Source organism: Eurosta solidaginis, chromosome 3 (assembly GCF_040869045.1).
Source record: "Eurosta solidaginis isolate ZX-2024a chromosome 3, ASM4086904v1, whole genome shotgun sequence".
Lineage (NCBI taxonomy): Eukaryota > Metazoa > Arthropoda > Insecta > Diptera > Tephritidae > Eurosta > Eurosta solidaginis.
The window spans coordinates 228,010,640-228,033,610 of NC_090321.1; the positions used below are offsets into that span (position 1 = coordinate 228,010,640).

At 36.6% G+C, this 22,971-nt stretch overlaps 1 protein-coding gene across 1 annotated transcript in view; it reads left to right on the top strand.

The window, feature by feature from the left end:
• The first annotated feature begins 436 nt into the window (after positions 1-436).
• Positions 437-22,971, top strand: part of sut1 (sugar transporter 1) — a 71,333-nt gene continuing 48,798 nt past the window's right edge. Inside the window, exon 1 of the mRNA XM_067775414.1 lies at positions 437-1,328. Within this exon, the coding sequence (XP_067631515.1) occupies positions 1,203-1,328 (126 nt within the window). The 5' untranslated portion in view covers positions 437-1,202. The remainder of the gene's footprint in view (positions 1,329-22,971) is intronic.

Consider the following 22,971-nt stretch of genomic DNA (forward strand, 5'->3'; position numbering starts at 1 on the left):
CTTTAGTGAAATTACATATTATAACTAAAAACGACAAATTTTAAATAGTGTTTTACAGCTTTTTGTTGATAATAGTATGTTTCTAATCAAGTGTATAAGTAAGAGTTTTACTGGCACATACTAGGCCATGAAAATTAGTATGCTTTGAAATCAATGAGCACGTTAACAACAAGCGAAAGTAAATCAATGACAAAAAAAAAACAAAAAAAATTGTGTACCTACCGTTTTTTTTTAAAGTTTAGTTGCGTTGGGGCACCCCTAAACATACGATGAGTGAAATAAAATTTTTCAACATTATTTCTGGTCCGGAAAGGCAACTTTCTGGAGGTCAGCCAAAAGCGATTTCGAAAAAAAATAAATTCACTCCACCCTAACGCGCACCCATTGAGTGGTAAAACCATTTAACAGCGATTTAACATTATGTTGCTCTATAAAACAGAAAAGCTGCAAAGTGTTAACAAAAATGCTAACACGAATCGGTATTTATTAAACGAGCAATAACAGCCCCAACTGCTAAATATGAACAATATGACCAGTTTGGTATTGTAGCCCCAACACAATCAGTCTGTTTTCAGGCTCCAACCGTGTATAGTCATGTAACGGAACAAAATATTCATAGAAAACAAAAACAAAAGCAAATTATCTCGACACGTTTAGGAACTTGCAAGAACGTGGAAAGCAACAAAGCAAAGAGAGTTGAATCGAGTGTTTGAGAGAGAGGCAAAAGAAATGTAAATACCGGAGACTTAACAAATGCATTACATCGAATATAAATTGCATATTAACGAAAGTTTTTATAGCGCTCGATAAAGTTGAATATGACACAATAAAAAAACGAAATAATCGGTAAAAACTATTTGCAGCGGCTAAAAATACGAATTGAGTGATAAAAAAAATAATTTACATATATGCAATTTGGGTGGAAGCCTTGCACATATACAATTTGTATGTACTAACATATGTATGTACGTAATTCAGCCAAAATACTTAGCGAAAAGATACAATAATAAACAAATCTCGCGCACGTTTTCTATAAATAGTTTTACGCATCTTTAACAACAACAAAGGAAAATACTACACGCATTTATTGCACAAAGAGATAACAAAATAAAAACAAAGAGGCCCGACTCCCCCTTTTTTTACAAATACAAAAGAACAAAAATTAAAAAGAAAATATTAGTAAACAAACAAAGTTAAAAGTAATGGATTTACCTGTGCTTGAACAACGTGAACATCTTTATCATCCAGATGGTGAGCACGAAACAAGAAAGTTAAATTTAACACATGGCACTAAGTTGTCATTACACGAAACGACGGAAATACTGCAGGTATGTATGAATGTACCCTCTTGTTTGTAGGTAATGTAAACAGGGCTGGGTTAAGCATATCGGGGGAACAAGTAAAGCCCAGTGCCCGTTAAGATAGAGAACAATTCAAAAGTGGACGTGGACCACATGAAAATTTTCAAATTTGTTTGCAAATATCTCCGAAACGGAATAAAATTTTGAATATCCGCTTTCGGATTCGTGATCCTGGGTCCAAAGCGCGTCTTTTGACTCCTCCCGATATTTTTGGAAGAGTTTTAGCAGTTGTGAGCTAAAGTAAAGAATTACCGAATATCGGGGGTAAAAGTATAGTATGGGTGGACTGCTAATAAGCTACCAAAAATATTGAGAAGGTGTCAAACGACGCGCCTTGTTATCAGTATTAATAATCCGAAGGCGGAAAATAAAAATTACAACTCGGTCAATAGATATAATCTAAAAACCGAAAAATTACCCGCGGGCCCTTCGAAACGGGTGGGGGGGTGGGTCCAACACCGGTTTGGGGACCAAAACTATATCCGCGCAAAACATTTATGTTCACAATTTTTTTTTGTAGGTACGACAGCATTACAACAACCACATGAAAATCGCTAACTGAAGTGCAATTATCTCCGGAAAAGGTTCCATTTTTCTTTTCCGCCTTGTTGTCGAGGTCAATACGCGTCTTTTGACGCCTTTCTCGATAATTTTTGACACGTATTAGCAGTCGACTCCTCAACTAGACTTTTACCATTTGAGACGTTTATTTTGAAAATGGTTTAAGTCCATTTAAAAAAAAAATGAAGTTAATGATAACAATAATCACAATCCTATATAATCTTTTTTTTTATAAACAATTTAAGTCTAGTATCATTGGAATCGCTATGATTTTGGGGACATGAAAATTGTTTAGCTAACAAAGTCCAAAAAAATTAATTTGAAACTGGCTTAAGTCCACTGAAATAAAACTTATTATTTAATATTTATTTAAAATTTATTATTATTAATCATTATCTGGAAGAAGCTATTCATAAAAGATTAAAAAACTCTAGTGGCATACCTGTAAATTGGCTAAGGATACGTTGGATGCGATTTATAAAAATGCACCCTATAAAATGCTTTATAAAGAATGTATGGAAGTGGATAAAGAGTTCAAAATACTTGATTTAGACTAAGGGACTTCAACAAAATAAAATAACACCATTATACAAAAATGTACGTCCCATTTCAACTCCTAAATATAAGGATATAATGGTATATACAACCTATGCGCCATGAATATTTTAACAACCTCACACACAATCTAAATGAGGAGAAATAATATGGCACAATCTTCAATATTATCCTTAATAAATAAATTAATGTAAATTAAATTTTTTAATAAATGAATTAATATTTATTTTTAAAAATATTTTTTTAATTACATAAATAAAAATCTGTATCTAACTTGAAAACTTCCCTATTTATTTTAAAGCTATTACATTCATCTATATCAAAGATAAAATATTTACAATTTCTATTATTTAATTTCTTAAAAATAAGTGGACTTATTCCTTTTCACAAACAAAAAAGTAATTTTATTAATTTTGAAAATGGTTTAAGTCCTTTTTAGGTTCTGAAACACAGCTTATTTTTATAGTAAAGTTTGCAAAACATATTACGTTATATATTCTAATATGTTTAAGGTCACAAAGCCATAAAAAAATTAATACTACTTAACAATATTTTTGAAACAAATCAAACACAAACCCTTAAATATCGCAATATAAGAAAAAATGGACTTGAACCACTTTCAAAATAAACGACTCATATCCACATAAATTTAAAATTTTTAGAATTTTGCAAAGCTTATATTATATAAATTTCGAACCCATCTTTAAGGTGCCGCAACCTTTAATTTCAGGGTTCATAAAACTATCAAAATGCGCTCCTGCCCAACGAGTATTTACATATTTCAAAATAAACTTATCATCATAACATTCTTACTGAAACTGACATATTGAAATTAAGTTGGTAACTTTCCAAAATATGTTGTTTCTTTGTTGAAAATGAGTATATTGCATTGATTTGGATGTGATCTTTTGAGCTCCTTATACGCCAGTTTGACGCTTTTGTAAATTAATAATCTTCGAAGAAATGCAGATTACGTGATGATGGACCTTCATATGCTTTTTTCATATAAAAATCAATCTTATTTCGCGAGCTATGTGAACCTAATTTGGAGTTGTATGCGATCGTTCTAGATGGTGAAACAAGTTGGACGTATTACCACTAGTTTTATAACATTTCTTGCAATAGTGGCATATTGCAAAAGTATTACTGATTTTGTCAAAATGGATCCAAATGCTTGACTTTGTACTTCGTAGCTTTTTGGCAACACAATTTTCGTCTTCCAACTCAATGATGTCTTCTGTTGCGTGTATATCTACATATACGAATACATGTATATCTTCTTCTATATATATAAAAAGAAGTGTACATTTTGATTGTCACTCCATAACTCGAGAACGGATAGAAAGATTGTCATGAAATTTTTAGGAAAGATACAGGAAGGAGAGGTGATGGTTAGTTGATTTTGAAATCCCAAATCGGTTTAGCCATTCTTGAGTTATGATTTTTTTTAGAAAAAATTCAAAATTTGAAAATTTGGTATATAAATTTGCCTATATTAGTATTTACGATCTTTTTTTCCGGGAAGTTAACCAGATACGGACTGGGACTGGGATTAGAACTAGGACCGGGACTAAGACTCGGAGTGGGACTGGGACTGGAACAAAATATATACCACCCTCTGGGAGAGGCAATAAGGGATGAAGAAGAATGACAAGAAGGTGAGAGAAGAGAAAAGAGAGAAGTAGAAGGGTACTGAGAAAGAAATAGAATGAGACCAATATGGAGATAGATGAAGCGAAAAAGACGGAAGGAGGAGTGAATAAAATGATCAGGAAAAAGTGAAGAGGGGTTGGGGAGGGCAGAGTTAGATGGAAAAAGCTTATTAAAAAATGCAGATAGGCCAAATTTAGGGCAGAACAACGTCTGCCAGGTCTGCAAGTATGTGTATATAATATGAAAAAATAACGTACCTTTCTCATTGAATTTTTCAGTATTCAGAGCCACCAACTTGTTAGGTATTTATCTAAAATAAACACAAATCTTACATAATGTATGTTATTTTATTTATTCATGTTTTGTTTGTCTTACAAAAGTTTAAACGCTGGTAACTCTGCTGCTGGAAAAAGGAATAAGAAATGGGAACATAGTACTCGATATTTAGAATAAAAATAATAGCACCATGAACCTAGTACTCGATGTATCGATATTTATATCGATACTCTTGCAGCTCTAATGCAGATACCCACATTCTTTATTGGGGCGGCGGTATTTTCTCGCGAAATTTCTTTTACCGCCACAAAACCAACATTTACGAATTGCGCTTTTATTTATTTATTTAAGTCAATGGTTTACAAACCTTTCAGACTAAGAATTAATATTTAAAAATGTATGAATAGTACAAGAATAGTATTTGTTTGAATTCATACGATTAGCAAATATATCTAAATTTATTTCTCTAGATAGGAAGTTAAATTCAGTTAATTGTCTGATAATAGGTTCATTCTTAGAATACTTTGTTTTGCAAAGATGAACTCGAAACAAATCATTATGACGAAGACGTCGTGTTGGAACATTAAGTTGTATGCAATGTAGTTAATAAGGACAGTCGATAACTCCATTTAAGACATCATGAAGAACTACAAAACCGGAAATCCATTTTCTACTGGCAAGAGTATGCAAACTAATCAGCTTGCAACAAAAAACATAAGATGGAATAGGTAAATTGAACAAAATACCGGACAAGGCGAATTTTAAAAACTTTTTTTGGACCCTTTCAATTCCTTTACTATGTACTTCATAAAACGGATTCCAGATTATAGAAGCATATTCCAATGTAGATCTTACAAAAGTATTATAAAGCATTTTTTTTGGTATGGATCCTTAAATTCAGAGCTATTGCGCCGAATAAACCCTAACGAGGAATACGCCTTAGGTATGATATAATTCACATGTTCAGTAAATGTAAAGTTTGAGTCAAATACAACACCAAGGTCTTTGATTTTATTACTGGAACTAAGGACAGTATCAGAAGTAGAATACGATGACTGAAGTGGTGACCTACTTTTACAGAAGGTAACCGAGCAACATTCATCAATATTAATAGATAGTTTATTACGAAGGCACCATTCTTTAAAATATTTACTTCAAACTGTAATGTTTCAAAATCAGAGAAAGTTATTATCCTTTTGAATATCTGTAAGTCGTCGGCATAAAGTAGGTGTTCACACGTTGTAAAATCATTGATGAAAATGAACAATCATTGATGAAAATAACAAAAAACAAAGGACCAAGTATACTTCCTTGAGGAACTCCAGATGTTGCTCTATATGAAAATGATTTGACACCATCAACAACCACAAAGTTAACTCTGTTCGATAGGTATGATTTCACCTAGGCTAAAAATGATGAGTGAACTCCAAATAACTGTAGTTTATGAATTCATAAGGTATGATATACTCTATCAAATGCTTTAGATAGATCCGTATAGATGGAATCAACTTGCAAACCATCTGCAAACGCCGAGATGCAGTAGTTGAAAAAAAAAAAAAACAGCAAGATTAGTAACTGTAGATCGACCTAGTATAAAACCATGTTGGGACAGCAATATTTATGGTTTGATAGCAAATGAAAGCTTTGAGCTAATGATCTTTTCAAACAATTTGGCAGTATTAGTTATTTTAGAAATTGGTCTATAGTTCGATTCATCATTTTTACTTCCAGATTTAAAAACTGGAATTACCGATGTAATTTTCCACTCATCCAAAAAGTTACCTGATCTAAGGCAAATTAAATAAGAATAGTATTGGTTCCACCAAAGATGAAATGCATTGCTTGTTTATATGTTCATTGTAGTGGACGACGCAAGGCCATATCGTCATTTTGCATTGCTCCGCTCGTCGTGTTTTCTGTAGTGCGGGGATATCAGCCTACACGAGTATATGAACCAACGGAAATAACCGCGCATCCATATCTTCCCAAAAAATAGATCGGACATTCCAAATACATGCCCTTAAATCGTGGTTCCTAAAATCATAGACCGTTAAACGTTTGCTGTGGTCGTAATCAGAAAAGAGAGTTCTTATCTGAGGCTTGTTACATATAATTTTCATTTGAAGTCGTTTTTACGTGGCAGGTCACAAGCCTAGCGCAAAACCCAAGAACAGTATTTGGATTTTAATCGGATTCAAACGATATGCATGCCCACCCGCGGGTATATTTAAAGCCCCCTATCAGAATATTAATTACCACTTATTGAAATATTCTGAAACCTTTTTTACATACCGTTCGTCGAGATGGTCGGGCTAGTGCTTGTTACCGGAACGTACCGGATCTGCAATCAGCAAAGGACCATCAACATCGATAATACTCCCCAACGCCTTCCGGGAGTGTCCTTATCGCTACAACAACAACAACAACAACAGGAACACCGTGGCGTATGCGAACAGAGTTCCCGCCATTAAACTCAAAACCCCACTCAAAAAAAAAACTTTTTTATTACTGTCACCGGGCCCTTTTAGATGTTGGCCTGTAGCGAGTATTTTGCTGGTCCGGCTCTAAGTATGGATGTATGCAGTGCAGGTTTTCTTTTTATGGATTTTCAATATCAAGTTCAAGATTACAGAAAATATGAGCATGCACAAGAGTCTAAAATATGTATATATTGACACACATACTAGTAAAAAAACGAATCAGATAGTAATAGATATAGAGACTGCATGCAATTTTTATACTCAGCTGAGCAGAGCTCACATAGTATATTAACTCTGTTCGCATAACGGTAATCCGTAACGGCATAAACTACGTAATCGATATAGACTTCTATATATCAAAATTATCTGGGCGAAAAAAGAAATTCATTTAGCCATGTCCGTCCGTCCGTCCGTAAACACGATAACTTGATAAATTTTGAGGTATCTTGATGAAATTTGGTATGTAAGTTTCTGGAAACTCATCTCAGATCGCTATTTAAAAGGAACGAAATCGGACTATAATCACGTTCACTTTTTCGATATCGAAAATTTCGAAATACCGAATAAGTGCGATAATTCTTTCCAAAGACGGATAAAGAGATAAAACTTGGTATGTAGGTTGACCTTATGACGCAGAATAGAAAATTTGTAAAATTTTGGACAATGGGCGTGGCACCGCCTACTTTTAAAAGAAGGTGATTTAAAAGTTTTGCAAGCCGTAATTTGGCAGTTGAAGATATCATTATGAAATATGGCAAGAACGTTACTCCTATTACTATATGTCTGGTAAATAAAAATTAGCGAAATAGTATGACGAACACATCTACTTTAAATAAATTTTAAAAATCAAATTTTAACAAAAAATTTAATATCTGTACATAAGTAAATTATGTCAATATTCAACTCAAGTAATGATATGGTGCAACAAAATACAAAAATAAAAGAAAATTTCAAAATGGGCGTGGCTCCGCCCTTTTTCATTTAATTTGTCTAGAATACTTTTAATGCCATAAGTCGAACAAAAATTTACCAATCCCTGTGAAATGTGGTATGGGCATAGCTTCTATGCCAATAACTGTTTTCTCTGAAAATGGGTGAAATCGGTTGAAGTAACTTGAGCAACAATCGATATATCTTTACTAAACTTAGTTCATGTACTTATCTCGACTCACTTTATCTTGGTATTAAAAATGGGCGATATCCGACTATGACCCCACCCACTTTTTCGATATCGAAAATTTCGAAAAATGAAAAAAATGCCATAATTCTATACCAAATACGAAAAAAGGGATGAAATATGGTGATTCTGGGTCACCCTGGGCCTCAATAGTACCTTTAATTTGATACCCATATCGCACAAACACATTATACAGTCACCCCTGGTCCACCTTTATGGCGATATCTCGAAAAGGCGTCCACCTATAGAACTGCGGTCCACTCCCTTCTAAAATACCCTTTAATACCTTCCATTTGATACCCATGTTATACAAACACATTCCAGGGTTATCCTAGGATCATTTTCCTACATGTTGATTTTCCCTTATTTCGTCTCCAAAGCTCTCAGCTGTGTATGTAATGTTCGGTTGCACCCGAACTTAGCCTTCCTTACTTGTTTACATTACGTACACTTTACAGTTGTTTGGGGGAAAGCCACACAAAAAGCAACCTACCCCAACAAATTAGAGGGGGTATGCAGACTATCAATGCTTAGCATTACGGGAGCCCTGAAAACAACCCCGACAGCTGTACTGTATGCCATTCTGCACATTCCACCTGTAGACCTGGTAGCAAAGAACAGCGTTAACAACTGCAACCAGGCTCGGTGCCTCGGGGCAGCTTGAGCGCCGACCATACGGCCATAGTAGTGTAGCGTGATCAATCACAAGACGAACAGACTACCTGATTCCCTATCTGCGCTTCGAGGGCGATCTTAAGGCCACAATAGAGGTGGTCGGTTGGTGCAAGGGTGTTCAAATGGCGGACGATGTGTACACAGATGGTTCCAAATTAGTGGAAGGAGTAGGGTCTGCGGTATACTGTGCTGATACGGAAATAAACAGATCCTACAGGCTGTCGGATTACTGTAGCGTTTACCAAGCGGAAATAGTAGCCGTAATCAAAGCAGTAGAAGCCCTGGAAGAAAATAGCCCAAGCTGCAATCGTGTTAACTTTTATACTGACAGTCAAGCAGCAATTAAGGCCATAATCTCGCATAGCACAGCTTCTAAATTCGTGTTACAGTGTATGCAGTCCCTGGAGAGAATCGGGACAGGGAGAGGCATACATCTATATCGGGTCCCAGGGCATATGGGAATAGATGGGAATGAAAAAGCGGATGAACTAGCTAAAAAGGGCGCATCCCTTGAAGCTTTCTCCATAGACGTCCCAATTAGACTGGGCGAGATTAAGCGAAGGCAAGAGGTGCACATGATCGACCAAGCAGGAAAAGCGTGGGTTCAAGCGCGGGGCTGTGAATTGCCGAAGATTATATGTAGGTCTTACAACCTTAGACTAACAAAGTTGCTTCTATCATTAAAAAGAGATGACTATAGGCTCATGACGAGTATTCTGACTGGACACTGCCTTCTGGCGTTACATGCCTTTAAATTAGGCTTGGTCAGTGATAGCAGATGTAGGAAGTGCGGGCTGGAGGAGGAAACGATCGAACACGTTCTGTGCTCGTGCCCTGCGCTTGCCAGGCTAATACTCCAGCTATTAGGGGTGATACAGCTGTCAGATCTAGAAGCAGCAAGTGGCTTAAATCCTAGGAAGCTTCTAGTATTTACCAAGAGGACGGAGTTATTTTATAACATAGGTCCTGGTGTTTGATAGCGGTTTTCAGCTTGGTCGTTAAAACAAACTTCTGGTAACACTACGGACTTATTTAGTCCATGTGAGGTCCTCATGGACTGGCCAGTTCAACCTAACCTAACTGTGTATGTTTATATAAACTTTGGTAACTTGCGGATTTGGGAAATAGAAACGTCCATGACAACAGGCGAATAGCCAGCGATGGAAGAAAGGGGCGAGCTTAGGGTTCATACCTACAACAATTTTATATATACAAATTTATAACAAAGAAATAATTTTAATGCTACCGCCGTGGTGTAGGTAATTATCTGGCCTCCTATATCCCGACTTCGATTTCCGGCAATTTCCAACCCCTATTGGGGCGTTCCCGTTTACCGTGCTAAACGTCGTGTCGTCTATTTGATCCGTCAACATCTCTTCTCTGCTGCCAGCTTGCAGGCTGGTGTGTTGTGATGTGCATTTAAAAAATGCTATTTTCGCGAGGGCGATATCCACTGGTCTTGCAAATAATAGGAGGGATGTAAATGTTTATGATTTCCAGATTTGCATCGCCTAACCGCACAGATACTTCTTGACGCACCAGGATACTGTACGTGCGGCCGAAGGGCAAATAGATTGTTTTGCACAAAGTGATGGGAAATCAATGCGAGTCTGCCTCCGCTTCCTCCGCAAGATCTCATATAAGGCCGTTATAGCCGGAGCAAATCTGCAAAGTAGTATCTTCCAAGCAGAGGTACTAGGTATAGAGAAGTCGTGCATTTTTCTGTTAGAGAATCGGGTAAGCGACGGTGAGGTACGCATATACTCGGACAATCAAGCAGCGCTCAAAGTGCTAGACTTAAAATATACGTTCTCTAAGGCCGTCGAAAACTGTAAGAGGACGTTACGCGAAGCAGCAAATCGTGCGTTCATCACGCTCACTTGGGTACCCGATCACAGGAAGAACTGACAAAGGCCGGTGAATCGCCACTATTACAGGACACTGGGCATTTGGCGCACACCAGGAAAGAATGGGAATTACCTTCAACGACAGGTGCAGGAACTCTAGGCATCTTTGTGTTGCCCTACCTAGGGATGGTGACAAAATTCTTCATAAAGGACATCAGAAGGTTTATTGATCTAACCAAATGGTTGAGTAAACACACAGGGTACATTAAGCAGTTGGATCCAGGAGAATGTGCATCAAGCGCTACTTGGGCCTGGTCTCTTTGATCGGCGAACACAGCAACTAACCATTAGTCACGGTGTGCCTGAAGCAAGTTTAATTGAAGGGTCAAAGCATAACCGATTTTCTCGTGGATTCTTAGTTTATGGACCAAATTAAGTCAGAATCCAAAATTTAAGCTTTTTCTACCGAGCCGTTTTTGAGAAAATTCGATTTAAATTTTGAAAATAGCAAAAAATCAGTACTAACTTTTTTGATCTTTTTTGATTTGTGGTCCGATTTGGCTCATATTTGGAACACATAATACATTCAAGAATAGAAATCGACCTATGCAATTTTTTTCGCAGGCCGTTTTCTATTCATGTATGTATAATATGTTCCAAATAGGAGCCAAATCGGACCACAAATACGATTTGAACAAACAAGTTGGACCGAATCAAGGTGTTGCTGCTACCACAACAACATCAGCGTATGATAGCCTAGGCGATCGATATGCCATTTACATGTTGAAGCTGGGTGATAAAATGCAAGCTCAAGTATGATTCACAATTCGTTAAACAAACAAATCCAAGTCCCCAATTTGAAGCAAACCAAGTGTAAACGAACCAAGAGATTGCTGCAACCATACAACAACAGCGAATAATACCTTATCATATTGTGACGAATATTCACATCACTAAGTGATACTAGCATCCCTAATCCGATACTAAGCAGCCACTCGTATGTACGTAAACAAATCAATCATCATTTACACATGTACATACAAGGCAACAGAGAGATACTCACCATCAGCCGAAGTAGTACTCACATATACAGACGCATATGGCTACAAACTACAAAGTAACATGTAGATGGCTGGTAACCAAGCATGAAGTTCACGAAATTACTAGACCTTAGGAGAAATAGGTGAACGAAGAAACCGAGAGTATAAAAGCAACGCAATCTGAGGCATGACTAAGCAGTTTTGATTTAAACACGCTATTGCTTGTGAAGTATAATTGTGAAGTACTACTCCCAAAGTAATCTTAATAATGACCAGTTTGCAATACTAAATATTGGAGTGATTTATTCGACAATTTAGCCATTCAAACGTTAGCAGAAGGTTTGGAATGAGTGGAATTTCCCTAAATTCGTTACAATATTTATATCTTGCTGCTATGAATTGTTTCAAGTTTCGAAATGCATTCGTAAGGGCGTATGTGTAGAATTCCAGCATGAGCTTTTACGTATGTTTAAACTGATGCAAGTATAAGTATGAGTTGAAAACAACAATTTTCATAGTAAGCAAGCCACATACTTGTAGCAATCCAAGCTTGACATATATGAACAATTTTCAAGTAGCTTAAAAAGTAATATAGCTTGACGTATTTCTGAGATATTTACTATATTGTATACATACAAGTATTGAATGCATTAATTAATGTGAATTAATAAATGTAAGTTTTTCAACTTGTAATATATAAGGCACTGCTCTTTTCCACCTAGAACTAAAAAGAAAAGACAAACATTTAAGCATTTCCTTTATATAAATGGACAAAAATCAGCGAAAAATATGTCCTAATATAAAGACATATTCTTGCTGAACTTTGATATAAAATTTTGACATAGAAATTGTAAAAATATTTATGAGAAATAAAAATATAAGGGTGGAGCGCAATTAATTGACTATATATTGTGAGTTAACTCATTTTTTGCCAACTTTCCAATTCAAGCAATTGTTCACTTTTATATTTTTATTTCTCATAAATATTTTTACAATTTCTATGTCAAAATTTTAAAATCAAAGTTCAGTAATAATGTCTTTGTACACTGAAAGAAATGGTGCTAGTACAATCAACAAATCGTTTCTGTTGTTCTTTACTTAACGGAGATTCGGTGAAATTGATCGAATTATGGTTAATTCGACCGAGTTCTTTGAAAAATTATTTTAGTCATTTCAACAGAAGAGAAATTGTCGCTCTTAAGGTAACAAAATTCTGTAAAATTGACAGATTCCTGGTCAATCTAACTAATTTTTTTGTTAACACAACTGATCTCACTGGTCATTTCAACAGCGATCAACAGTCAATACATGAGCTTATGACGATGGCGCCACTTGTTTAAAAAAATACCAAAATAAGAAAACCACCAAATCGAAAAAACACAAAATGGGAAAACAACAAAAAACTAATTTTTCTGTTATCAATACAAAACGAAAAACCCTTTTTTGAATTTACTGTGCAAACAATTATGAGATACCGGGACACCTATTTATCGGCCCAAATCGGACCACAAATACGATTTTTTTTGAATATATCGAACATTGTGTCACCTACCGGCGATTTTTTTATAGGTCGCTTTCTATTCTCGTATGTATTATGTGTTCCAAATATGGACCAAATCGGACCACAAATACGATTTTTTTGAATATCTCGATCTTTGCGCCCCCTAGCGGCGATTTTTCACAGGTCGCTTTCTATTCTTGTATATATTATGTGTTCGGCCACCGTGGTGTGATGGTAGCGTGCTCCGCCTACCACACCATATGTCCCAGGTTCACACCCCGGCACCTGGAAGAGAAGCTCGGCCTTAGATCTCTTCGGAGGTTATCGCGCCTTACATTTATTTATTTTTTTTTATGTGTTCCAAATATGAGCCAAATCGGACCACAAAAAGGATTTTTGTGAATATCTCGATCCTTGCGCCACCTAGCCGTGATTTTTTTTCATAGGTCGCTTTCTATTATTGTATGTATTATGTGTTCCAAATATGGACCAACTCGGACCACAAATACGTTTTTTTTTGAATATCTTGATCTTTGCACCACCTAGCAGCGATTTTTTTCATAGGTCGCTTTCTATTCTTGTATGTATTATCTGTTCCAAATATGAGCCAACTCGAACCACAAATACGATTTTTGTGAATATCTCGATCCTTGCGCCACCTAGCGGCGATTTTTTTCTTATTATTGCATTGTCATCGGGTTCTGAACTATATTCCAAGTTTGAAGCCTGTAGCTTATCGGGAAGTTACTTAAATTTCAATTACAAAGTTCGTTCACAACGGCCGTGTATGCGGCCTGCCTGTCAAGTCAAGCTAAATAAAACCGTTTAAAAACATCCTTTTTTAATGTTGTGTGCCAGCATATTTGATGTAAGCCCAATTGGCGTTCGGTTAGTAAGTGCCACCGTGGTGTGATGGTAGCGTGCTCCGCCTGCCACACCGTATGCCCTGGGTTCGCACCCCGGGCAAAGCAACATCAAAATTTTAGAAATAAGGGTTTTCAATTAGAAGAAAATTTTTCTAAGCGGGGTTGCCTGCCCCTCGTCAGTGTTTGGCAAGCGCACCGAGTGTATTTCTGCCATGAAAAGCTCTCAGTGAAAATTCATCTGCCTCGCAGATGCCGTTCGGAGTCGGCATAAAACATGTAGGTTGCGTCCGGCCAATTTGTAGGGAAAATCAAGAGGAGCACGACGCAAATTGGAAGAGAAGCTCGACCTTAGATATCTTCGGAAGTTATCGCGCCTTACATTTATTTATTTATATGGCAACATAGGTACTTTCGTACAAAGCTTTCGCAACAACTTTTTTTTGTTCATTTGACTACTAAAACGGTCAATTACGAATCAACGATTTGTGCGCAGTTCATTCAACATCTTGTTGCGATGGATAAAAATTAACAGAAGTTTCGGTTGAATTGGCCCGTATTTCGGTTGATTTTACCAGTCTCTTTCTTTCAGTGTAAAGAATCGATTTTTCGCTGATTTTTGTCCATTTATATAAAGGAAGTGCTTAAAACTTTTTTATTTTCCTTTTATTTTTTCATAAACTGACAACAGTTCTTTTCTTGGTGGTCATGCCGTTAAATTCCTTTAATGGTTACAGTTTATCACCTTTCTTTATGTAAACAAATATTTTTTTAGAGAATGTTGTTTTGAAATCAAGTTAAAGGCCTTAACAATAATATTTTGGGATTATTACTATGATAAGTTTTGTTTTTATTAATTTTCTTTTTAATATTATCAAAAATTTGTTTCATTAGTTTTTAGTACACGCGTTATCATAAAATGCAAATAATTTAATTGGGTTTACAAATATTATAATCAGTGATGTGTTGCTTCAAGCATTTAACGAACCGGTTTTGTCAAGCTCGGTTCTCAAGTCCGGGTCATGTTATGGTACATAAACGCGTCATTCTTAATTTTTTTAAATCCCCTCAAATGTAAATCGCGACAAGTATTTATTTTTTTAATAACAAAAGTTATACAAAAAATTTAAAATTTTCTTTCATGAGTTTTTCCTAGTAAAAACTTTCTTCTATAAGCGCGGTAACGAAATCATCAGAAAACACTCAAGAAAAATTTCGTATATACATATTTCTTGTGTGAAAAGTAGTAGTAGCCAAGTAACATTTCCCTTATCCTTCTGTGTTCTATGAAACGGCGTCACTTCCATGCAAGGCATTAAAATCAGATTCACAATGCATCAGAAGAAAATTTTTGCCAAAATTAACCTTTTCGAAATGAAAATACGCGCTTGAGTAAAAGAAAAAACACTAAACGAGAGAAAAAAAGATTTTGGCTTAAAAGAATTAAAAATTCCATTCAAAAAACTGAAAAATACAGGGTCGTTGGTCAACACATAAGTTGCGTTGCACGAAGCATGATCCAGTTACGGATAGAAATTTAACATGCAAATGCAACAACAACGTCGTGATCCTGATATCTATGTGGGCCAATTTAGGATCGCTCTTTTTGTTTGATTTTTTGTGGAAAATGGTTGACATCATACCCTCTGTACTTGGTAACACACACTTACATACATATGCACTAGGGCATCCGACATTTAACATATTGTAACGAATTTTCGGAAATTCCGCTTATTCCAAATCCTCTACTAACGTTTGAATCATTAAACTGTTGAATAAATAACTCCATTAATCAATAATGCAAAATGGGCCTTATTAAAGTACTTCACAATAACACTTCTACTTCTCAAAAGATAGGGTGCTTAAATCAAACTGATTCGTCGTGCCTCAGCTGGTGCTGCTTTTATATTCTTTGGTTTCCTCGTTGACATATTTCTAGGCGTTTCTATTTCTAGAATTTGCTACTTGTTTACCAGCTATAAAATTACCAGCTATACTACAGATGCACGTTATAGCTTCTCATATGCGCGTGTATATGTGAGTGATACTTTCCCAGATGATTGCCTACTTTTGGGAGTATCTCAGATATATTATGCATGTGTTTGTGCTTTGCTCTCCGCTACTTGTATAGACATAATGATTGATTTGTTGATGTGCAAACAAGTCACTGCTTAGTATTGACTTAGAGATGATAGTATCCTTTAGTGTTGCTAATATTCGTCACAATATATTTTCCACTCGACAGCGCATAAACTATAAATTTTTTTATTTGAAAAATACAAGAACCACAACATAGTGTGCTTTTTGCTAAAAACTCCTGACAGAAGTAGAGATTTTTAATATCAGCCTTGGGGCAATTGTTATTTAGTTCAAAACGCTTTTTTCGGTACCACTCCCGACATTCTGGGACTTGTTTTAACTGCCCTGGGTATTGTTTTGGACAAGAAACTGTCCTGGAGGCCCAATGTGGAAGATAGGGCCAGGAAGGCTGCGGTTGCCTTGTATTGCTGCAGAGGGGCTATCGGGAAGAGGTGGGGACTCTCGTCAGGGGTAGTATACTGGCTTTATGAGATGCTGGTCAAACCGATTCTGCTCTATGGGGTGCTGAGATGGTGGAAAGCACTGGACACGGCGAGCACCTCCAAAATGTTAGTGTCAGTGCAACGGACGGCGCCTATCGGTGTCAGTGGCGCTCTCAGAACAACACCTACCTTGGCGCTGAACATATATCCAGTAGATATTGCGGGAAATGCGGCCGCGGCCCGGTCGTTAGTCAGGGTTCGTGACAGGGGCTTTCTGACTTCGGACACTCTAGCCTTCTTACCAGTTTCGACTTGATCACGGACAGGACGGACTATTGTATGCCGATAACTGCTTCCTATACAACCTTCATCCCAGCCATTCCACCAAGAGAGGAATGGGGAAGAGGAATCATCTGGCGCATGTGACCGGTTAACATGTTGACGGATGGGCCGAAATTGGTCGGAAAGGTTGGTGGGGGGGGGTCTTTTCTCAAGAGCTAAATGTAAGCCGCAAGTTTAAGTTGGCGGGTCACTGCAGTGTATTCCAAGCGGAAGTTGCTGCGATTAAGGATGCGGTGGATGAAATGCTATCCAGTGCTACTACGGTGAGGGAATTTAACATCTACTCTGATAGCCAAGCGGCTATCAAGGCCTTGAGCTCAACTACAGTGCGGTCGAGGGTGGTCTGGGAGTGCCTGACCTCGCTTGCGATTGCCTCGAATTATTTTACAATTAAGATTATCTCTATCCCGGGCCATAGTGATATCCCGAGTAACTGTCAGGCGGACCTCTTAGCCCGCATCGGTACATCTGAACAGGATGAAGATGGCTGTAGGATTTCGCTGGCCACCTATGGATTGCTCCTCCATAGCTGGGCCTCGAGTCAGCTCAGCAAACGTTGGGCGGACCCCATGTATTGCAGGGTAGCAAGATCTTTCTGGCCGAAAGTGAATGGCAGGAGATCTGCTGAAATAATTGGGTTCACTAAGGCTCACCTATGAATGGTCATTGGGGTTTTGACGGGGCACTGCCCATGGGTCTCCATGCGGTACGTCTCAATATACTGGAAACTCCATCCAGCTGCAGCTGTATGGAGTATGATGATGTGGAATCACCAAATCACTTTATGCTTGATTTCCCAGCTTTTGCCAGAACTAGGCGAAAGTATTTCGGCTCACTTGGATCTCCCGAGGATTTATCCAAGTTGATCATTCGGAGCTTTATCATTGCTACCCAATGATTCTCTAAGTGCTGTATCTACGTCATCGTTATTTTAGTGCATGTGGTATCACAACGGACCTTCATGTTGTCCAAGTGAGCTTCCGGTATTAGGGCAGCTACCACGTAACCTAACCTAACCTAACTGCCCACGCTTTTGTTGAGCAGAGGTACTCTAGCTTTTTTAAAGTGCAAATTCCCATACAATTTTATATGGAAAATATATAGCATTTGTGGCATGGTTTAAAGAATTAATAGTACTAGTTATTGGTTTGATAATTTTTTTTACTTTTTTTAGTAAACTTTTATGAAGTGATTCGGGGAAAAAAGTTTGAAAATAACAGACATCCTATTATGTGTACACATTCGCTGAGTGCTGCCAACTCTCATAGTACTGATCCTGCTCGTTCCAATGAGAGTTGATCGTGATCTAGACTTCGATGACTCAATGAAACGCTACTATAATGAGACGCATATATTTTTCTTGGCGCAACCAGGGCACGTTTATTATAAAATCTTTAGAAAAAAGTAGCAGAAAGCATATGAGTTATCTTGAGATTTGGATACTACTTGACAAACGAAATTTTTCTTGGGCATTTTTTTAGTTCTTTTTATATAGACTTTCCACTTATCTTTTTTGGATACTAAGCTATAGAGTGGAAAAGTTGGAATTAAAGTTCCAACTTCTATATCTCCTCTTTTTTTATTTTTCTTGATGAAACCATTTCTGGTTGCTTCGGCTTAGGTTTTTAGTTCTTTGATCATATTTTTTTAAGGCAATTTTTGAACTGAAATTTAAATCTTTTCCCAAACGGTCTTCAGTTTTGTTTGCGCATATTTTTCGGTTTCTTCGAGTCTCGCTCCGGTTTTTTAGGCTCGATTTTGTGTCTCCTTAAGAACTTTCCTTTATACTCGTTTGAATGAATGGTTATTTTTTAAATCCTATTTCTCGGTTTTATGCATCACTAGCTTGTTTGTATGAGGCGCATTTTTCACAATCAATTATTTAGCGGAAATCGGCCCCGGGTGTGAGGCTCGCTAAATAGCGTTTCTTTGTTTTCATATCAGGTGTAGATATGAAACATTGAGACGAACAAAGTCACTCGTTGACATTGCATTTCTTGCTATCTAAGCATGTATTTACAGCTGCGAACACGAAAATAGCAGTGACAGATTTTTTTTTTAAATTCAACAGTTATATTTTTTTTATCAAGAAAAAAAATTATGAATTCTGTAACTGAAAGTATGAAAGCATTTGTGGATATGCAGTTTTGAGTAAGGCAGTTCAGAGTTTTGTACATTTGATGTTGGTAGCGTTGCGATATGCAAATATACTCTTCGTTTCGTGAACAATTTTTTTTATTTAAAATTTTTTCTTCGAACATTTTGTTTAATACTGACAGTTCTGAATTGCTATTCAGTGTGGAAAAATTTTACTACAGATCATTTTACTACGGATCAGAGCTGGGTAGTAATGATTACTTTAGGTAATCAATACCCGTCGATTCCCCATTATATGTAGTTGAGGAAAGTAATTAATTCCTTTCCTCCACAGCAAAGGAATTGATTACATTTCAATTCCTCAAAAAAAAAAAAAAAAAAAAAAAAAATACCAAAAGTAATTTCGGTTTTTGAGGCTCAAGTACAAAAAATTTTTTGTTTGTAATTGAAAAAAAAAAATACTTTGCTCAAATGTAATTTCTGCCCCAGTACTTTCGAAAGGAATTGCAATTGTAATTGAAAAATTTCCAATTACATTACAAGGAATGGAAAAAGTACTTTCGAATTTCCCATTCCTCAAACGAATTGCAAAAGTAATTGAAAAATTCTTAGTGTAAAAAATATTTTTGCGATTCAAGCGGTGATTTTATGAGGCCATAGCATGCGCGGTTCCAGGGGGGGGGGAACTTTTTTTGTATTGACTGTATTGAAGTATATTACTTACTTCCTCTGCCCAGTACCCTTCTCCACTCTTCTACTCCGTTTTCAGTTGCATGCTTTTCCAACACGGAGTTCATTGAATCAGCACTACTCTCGCTCCCCGAGTCCGACGCATCGCTTAATGCGCTGTTTTCGTTTTTGGCTTGTGACTCAGTCCTCCCATTATCACCGTCCTTATTAGAATTAGATAATGAGTCGTTCATCTTCGTCGTATGACCACCTCAGCGGTTAAGTATTATGTACGGGGAAAGAACCGTCATCCACAGCAGCGCCCCTTACTGTGGTAATGCCATCAATACTTCCCGAGTGGTCCGGTATCGGGAAGGCTTCGTTCGAATTTATCCCCTGGCTGCAAATCGTCCAATAGGCGCGGTCCGAATAACGCCGTGAATTAGGGGGTTGGCAGTTCTTGGTCACCGACATTCAGCCGCCCTCCTATGAGGCGAAACGGCGTAGATGCCAGTTCTAAACCGCTTCGCCTGATGTTGTTATTGTTGTCGCCTCATAATTGGGCGCTATGGTGTTCGGCTAAGCCCTCACACAAACGAAAACGTGCCTACCTTAGTGAGGGATATTAGAAGCATACTTCCAAACCCTTTTTCCATATAAAGCCAGGTAATTCAAGCGAAAAATTTACAATTTCATCAACACAAATTGTTTTTTATTGGAATACATTTTATATCTGTGCCGGAATCCTGTTTTCTATATTGCATTTGTCAAATATGTAACAACAAAAGAAAACCCCAAAACTGTGACCCGAAAAGTCACCCACATCAACCGGAGTAAGTTCCTATACACAGACTAACTTGCAGTTTTTCAATTACTTTCGCAATTCCTTTGAGGAATGGAATGGGAAATTCTAAAGTACTTTTTCCATTCCTTGTAATGTAATTGGAAAATTTTTAATTACAATTGCAATTCCTTTCGAAAGTACTGGGGCAGAAATTACATTTGAGCAAAGTATTTTTTTTTTTTTCAATTACAAACAAAAAATTTTTTGTACTTGAGCCTCAAAAAACGAAATTACTTTAGGTATTTTTTTTTTTGAGGAATTGAAATGTAACCCAGTCAGCATTTTTGGAAAATTTTGATCAAAAAATATTTAATTATCATACCCCAAGATGATTAAAAACGTTAAAATTTAAAAGCATTTTCTGTTCGAAAATTAAGATATCGTCGGGAGAAAAATGTACCTTAAATGTGATTATTCTTGAATAATCATTTATGATTCCTATTTCGAAACGCTTTTTATTCATATTTGATATCATTCTAAAATTGAGCTTTAATCCTTTTTAGAGTAATATTTGACACCCTTTCACAGTCCTTATCTGATCATATTCGTGAACATATTTCAATCGTTTTGGCTGAGATTTTTGAATCATTTTTGAATGCGATTATCATTCATTTATTCTTCATATCTCATTCAAAATAAGATACTGCATAATAATCTTATATCATCAGGGGAAGAAAGCATGCGGAAGTGAACTATTTGAACCACAGGTCATTCACAAACAAACTTGACCGATATACACCTGCGACTACAACATCCAGCATCAGGAAGATCGTCAATATCTTAAAATACGATACGATACGGGATATTGAAGACATATCCAAGTACATATGTCAAGAGAGTTTCACTTACCTGGGGTTTAAATAGCTCACAACCGTTGTATTGTCTAACTATTATGTATTTTCCGGGAAGCTGGGGAAATCTTCGGTCACGAGCAGCATTTGCATATATTATATAGAATATCTTAATAATAAATTATTTATATACATACATATTTTTTCCGAACTTCATGATTGAAAAAATGTGTGTATGTGAAAAAAATAAGATTTTCAATGAAAAGTAAAATTTTAGCAAATCATTATTCAGTGATCAAACATAGTCAGAAAAGATTCAGAAAGCTGAATTAAAAATCATGGTATAAATATTACAAGGTAAAACCCATGAACCAATAAACAGATCCCGCATTAAAAAATGAGAGAGCACAAAATCATAGTTAGCTGTGAAATAAATTTTCTCGTCGTGACGTTACGCTTTTGACAACATATTTTATTGCTGACCCAGTGTTCAGATTTTATTCCAATCGGAGTATTTTGCTCCACTCTTACCTCCTACTACATTTTTTATCTCAAAGGCTTATTTGGGTCGAGTTGAAAACTAAATAGTATTTCTACCTAATATCTTTTGGTTGAAGTTTTTATTATATACGTATGAAAAGCTGATTATTCACAAGTGACGACTGGATGAAATGACGTGAATTCATTTTTCGTGTCTTAAGAAATGTTTCTTCACATTCTACTCATATTTTTTGTACTTTTTTCGTACGGAGAGTTATTCTCCGCTGCTTCCAAAATGAACGAAATCCTTCACAGTCTCGAATTTATATCCGTCAACAGTGAGATACAAAGGCCGCAATGACAGCAGGTACTTCATCTTGTCCAAATTTACTGCAAGACCCACTTTTTTTGCTTCTTTATCTTATATCAACTCTTCGCCTCCCTGTTTGAACAGCTCGGCGGGTATCCCGCCATTACTTGGCACCTTGTGATTTTTTAGCCGTGATATTGAATGCCGGGGAGTGTTTTTCATCATCGGCGATTGGGGTATCGGGTTCGTCTTCCCCCACACTCTGTACGTCAGTTACCAGGTCGCCATTGTTGTTCCTACAGGAATCTGTCACGGTCTTCAAATTGGTAAACCGAAAATAATAATAATAATATTTTTTCGCGATAAATATCCGGGGGGATAGAATGTGGTGTGTTAATGGGAGCATTAATTGGTCATCCTACACGTTTTAGGCCGACTCCATGTGCATCTGATAAGGCAGATAACTTTTTTGCTGAGATACATTTCGTGGCAAAAACACAATCGAAAGGTTTGCCAAGCCACCAAATCAATTTGATGTTAGTTGTTCGCCCGCTTTCAAAAAGGAAGAAAAAATATACTCCGAAAATTTAATTTTTACTCCGGTGTAGTCGTTTACTCAGGTAACAGTTTTAACTACTCCGAACACTGGTAGCGAAACATGAGAGAAATGTAATAAATCGAAAAATTTCAAAAGCTCTAGGTCATCAAACTTTTTTTTCAAATTCGATTACAAATACAACAATTCCGGAATGCGGGATCTTAGCTCATTCGATTATGGTAAAACCGGTAGCCGAAATGACGTTTAAAAAAATTTTTAAATTCTCACTGCTCTCATATTTTAATTTTTTTATTTTGGTTTTGTCTTCATAACAGAAATATAACAAACTGCAAAATATTTGGTAATTCTATACGACAGCATGACACTCT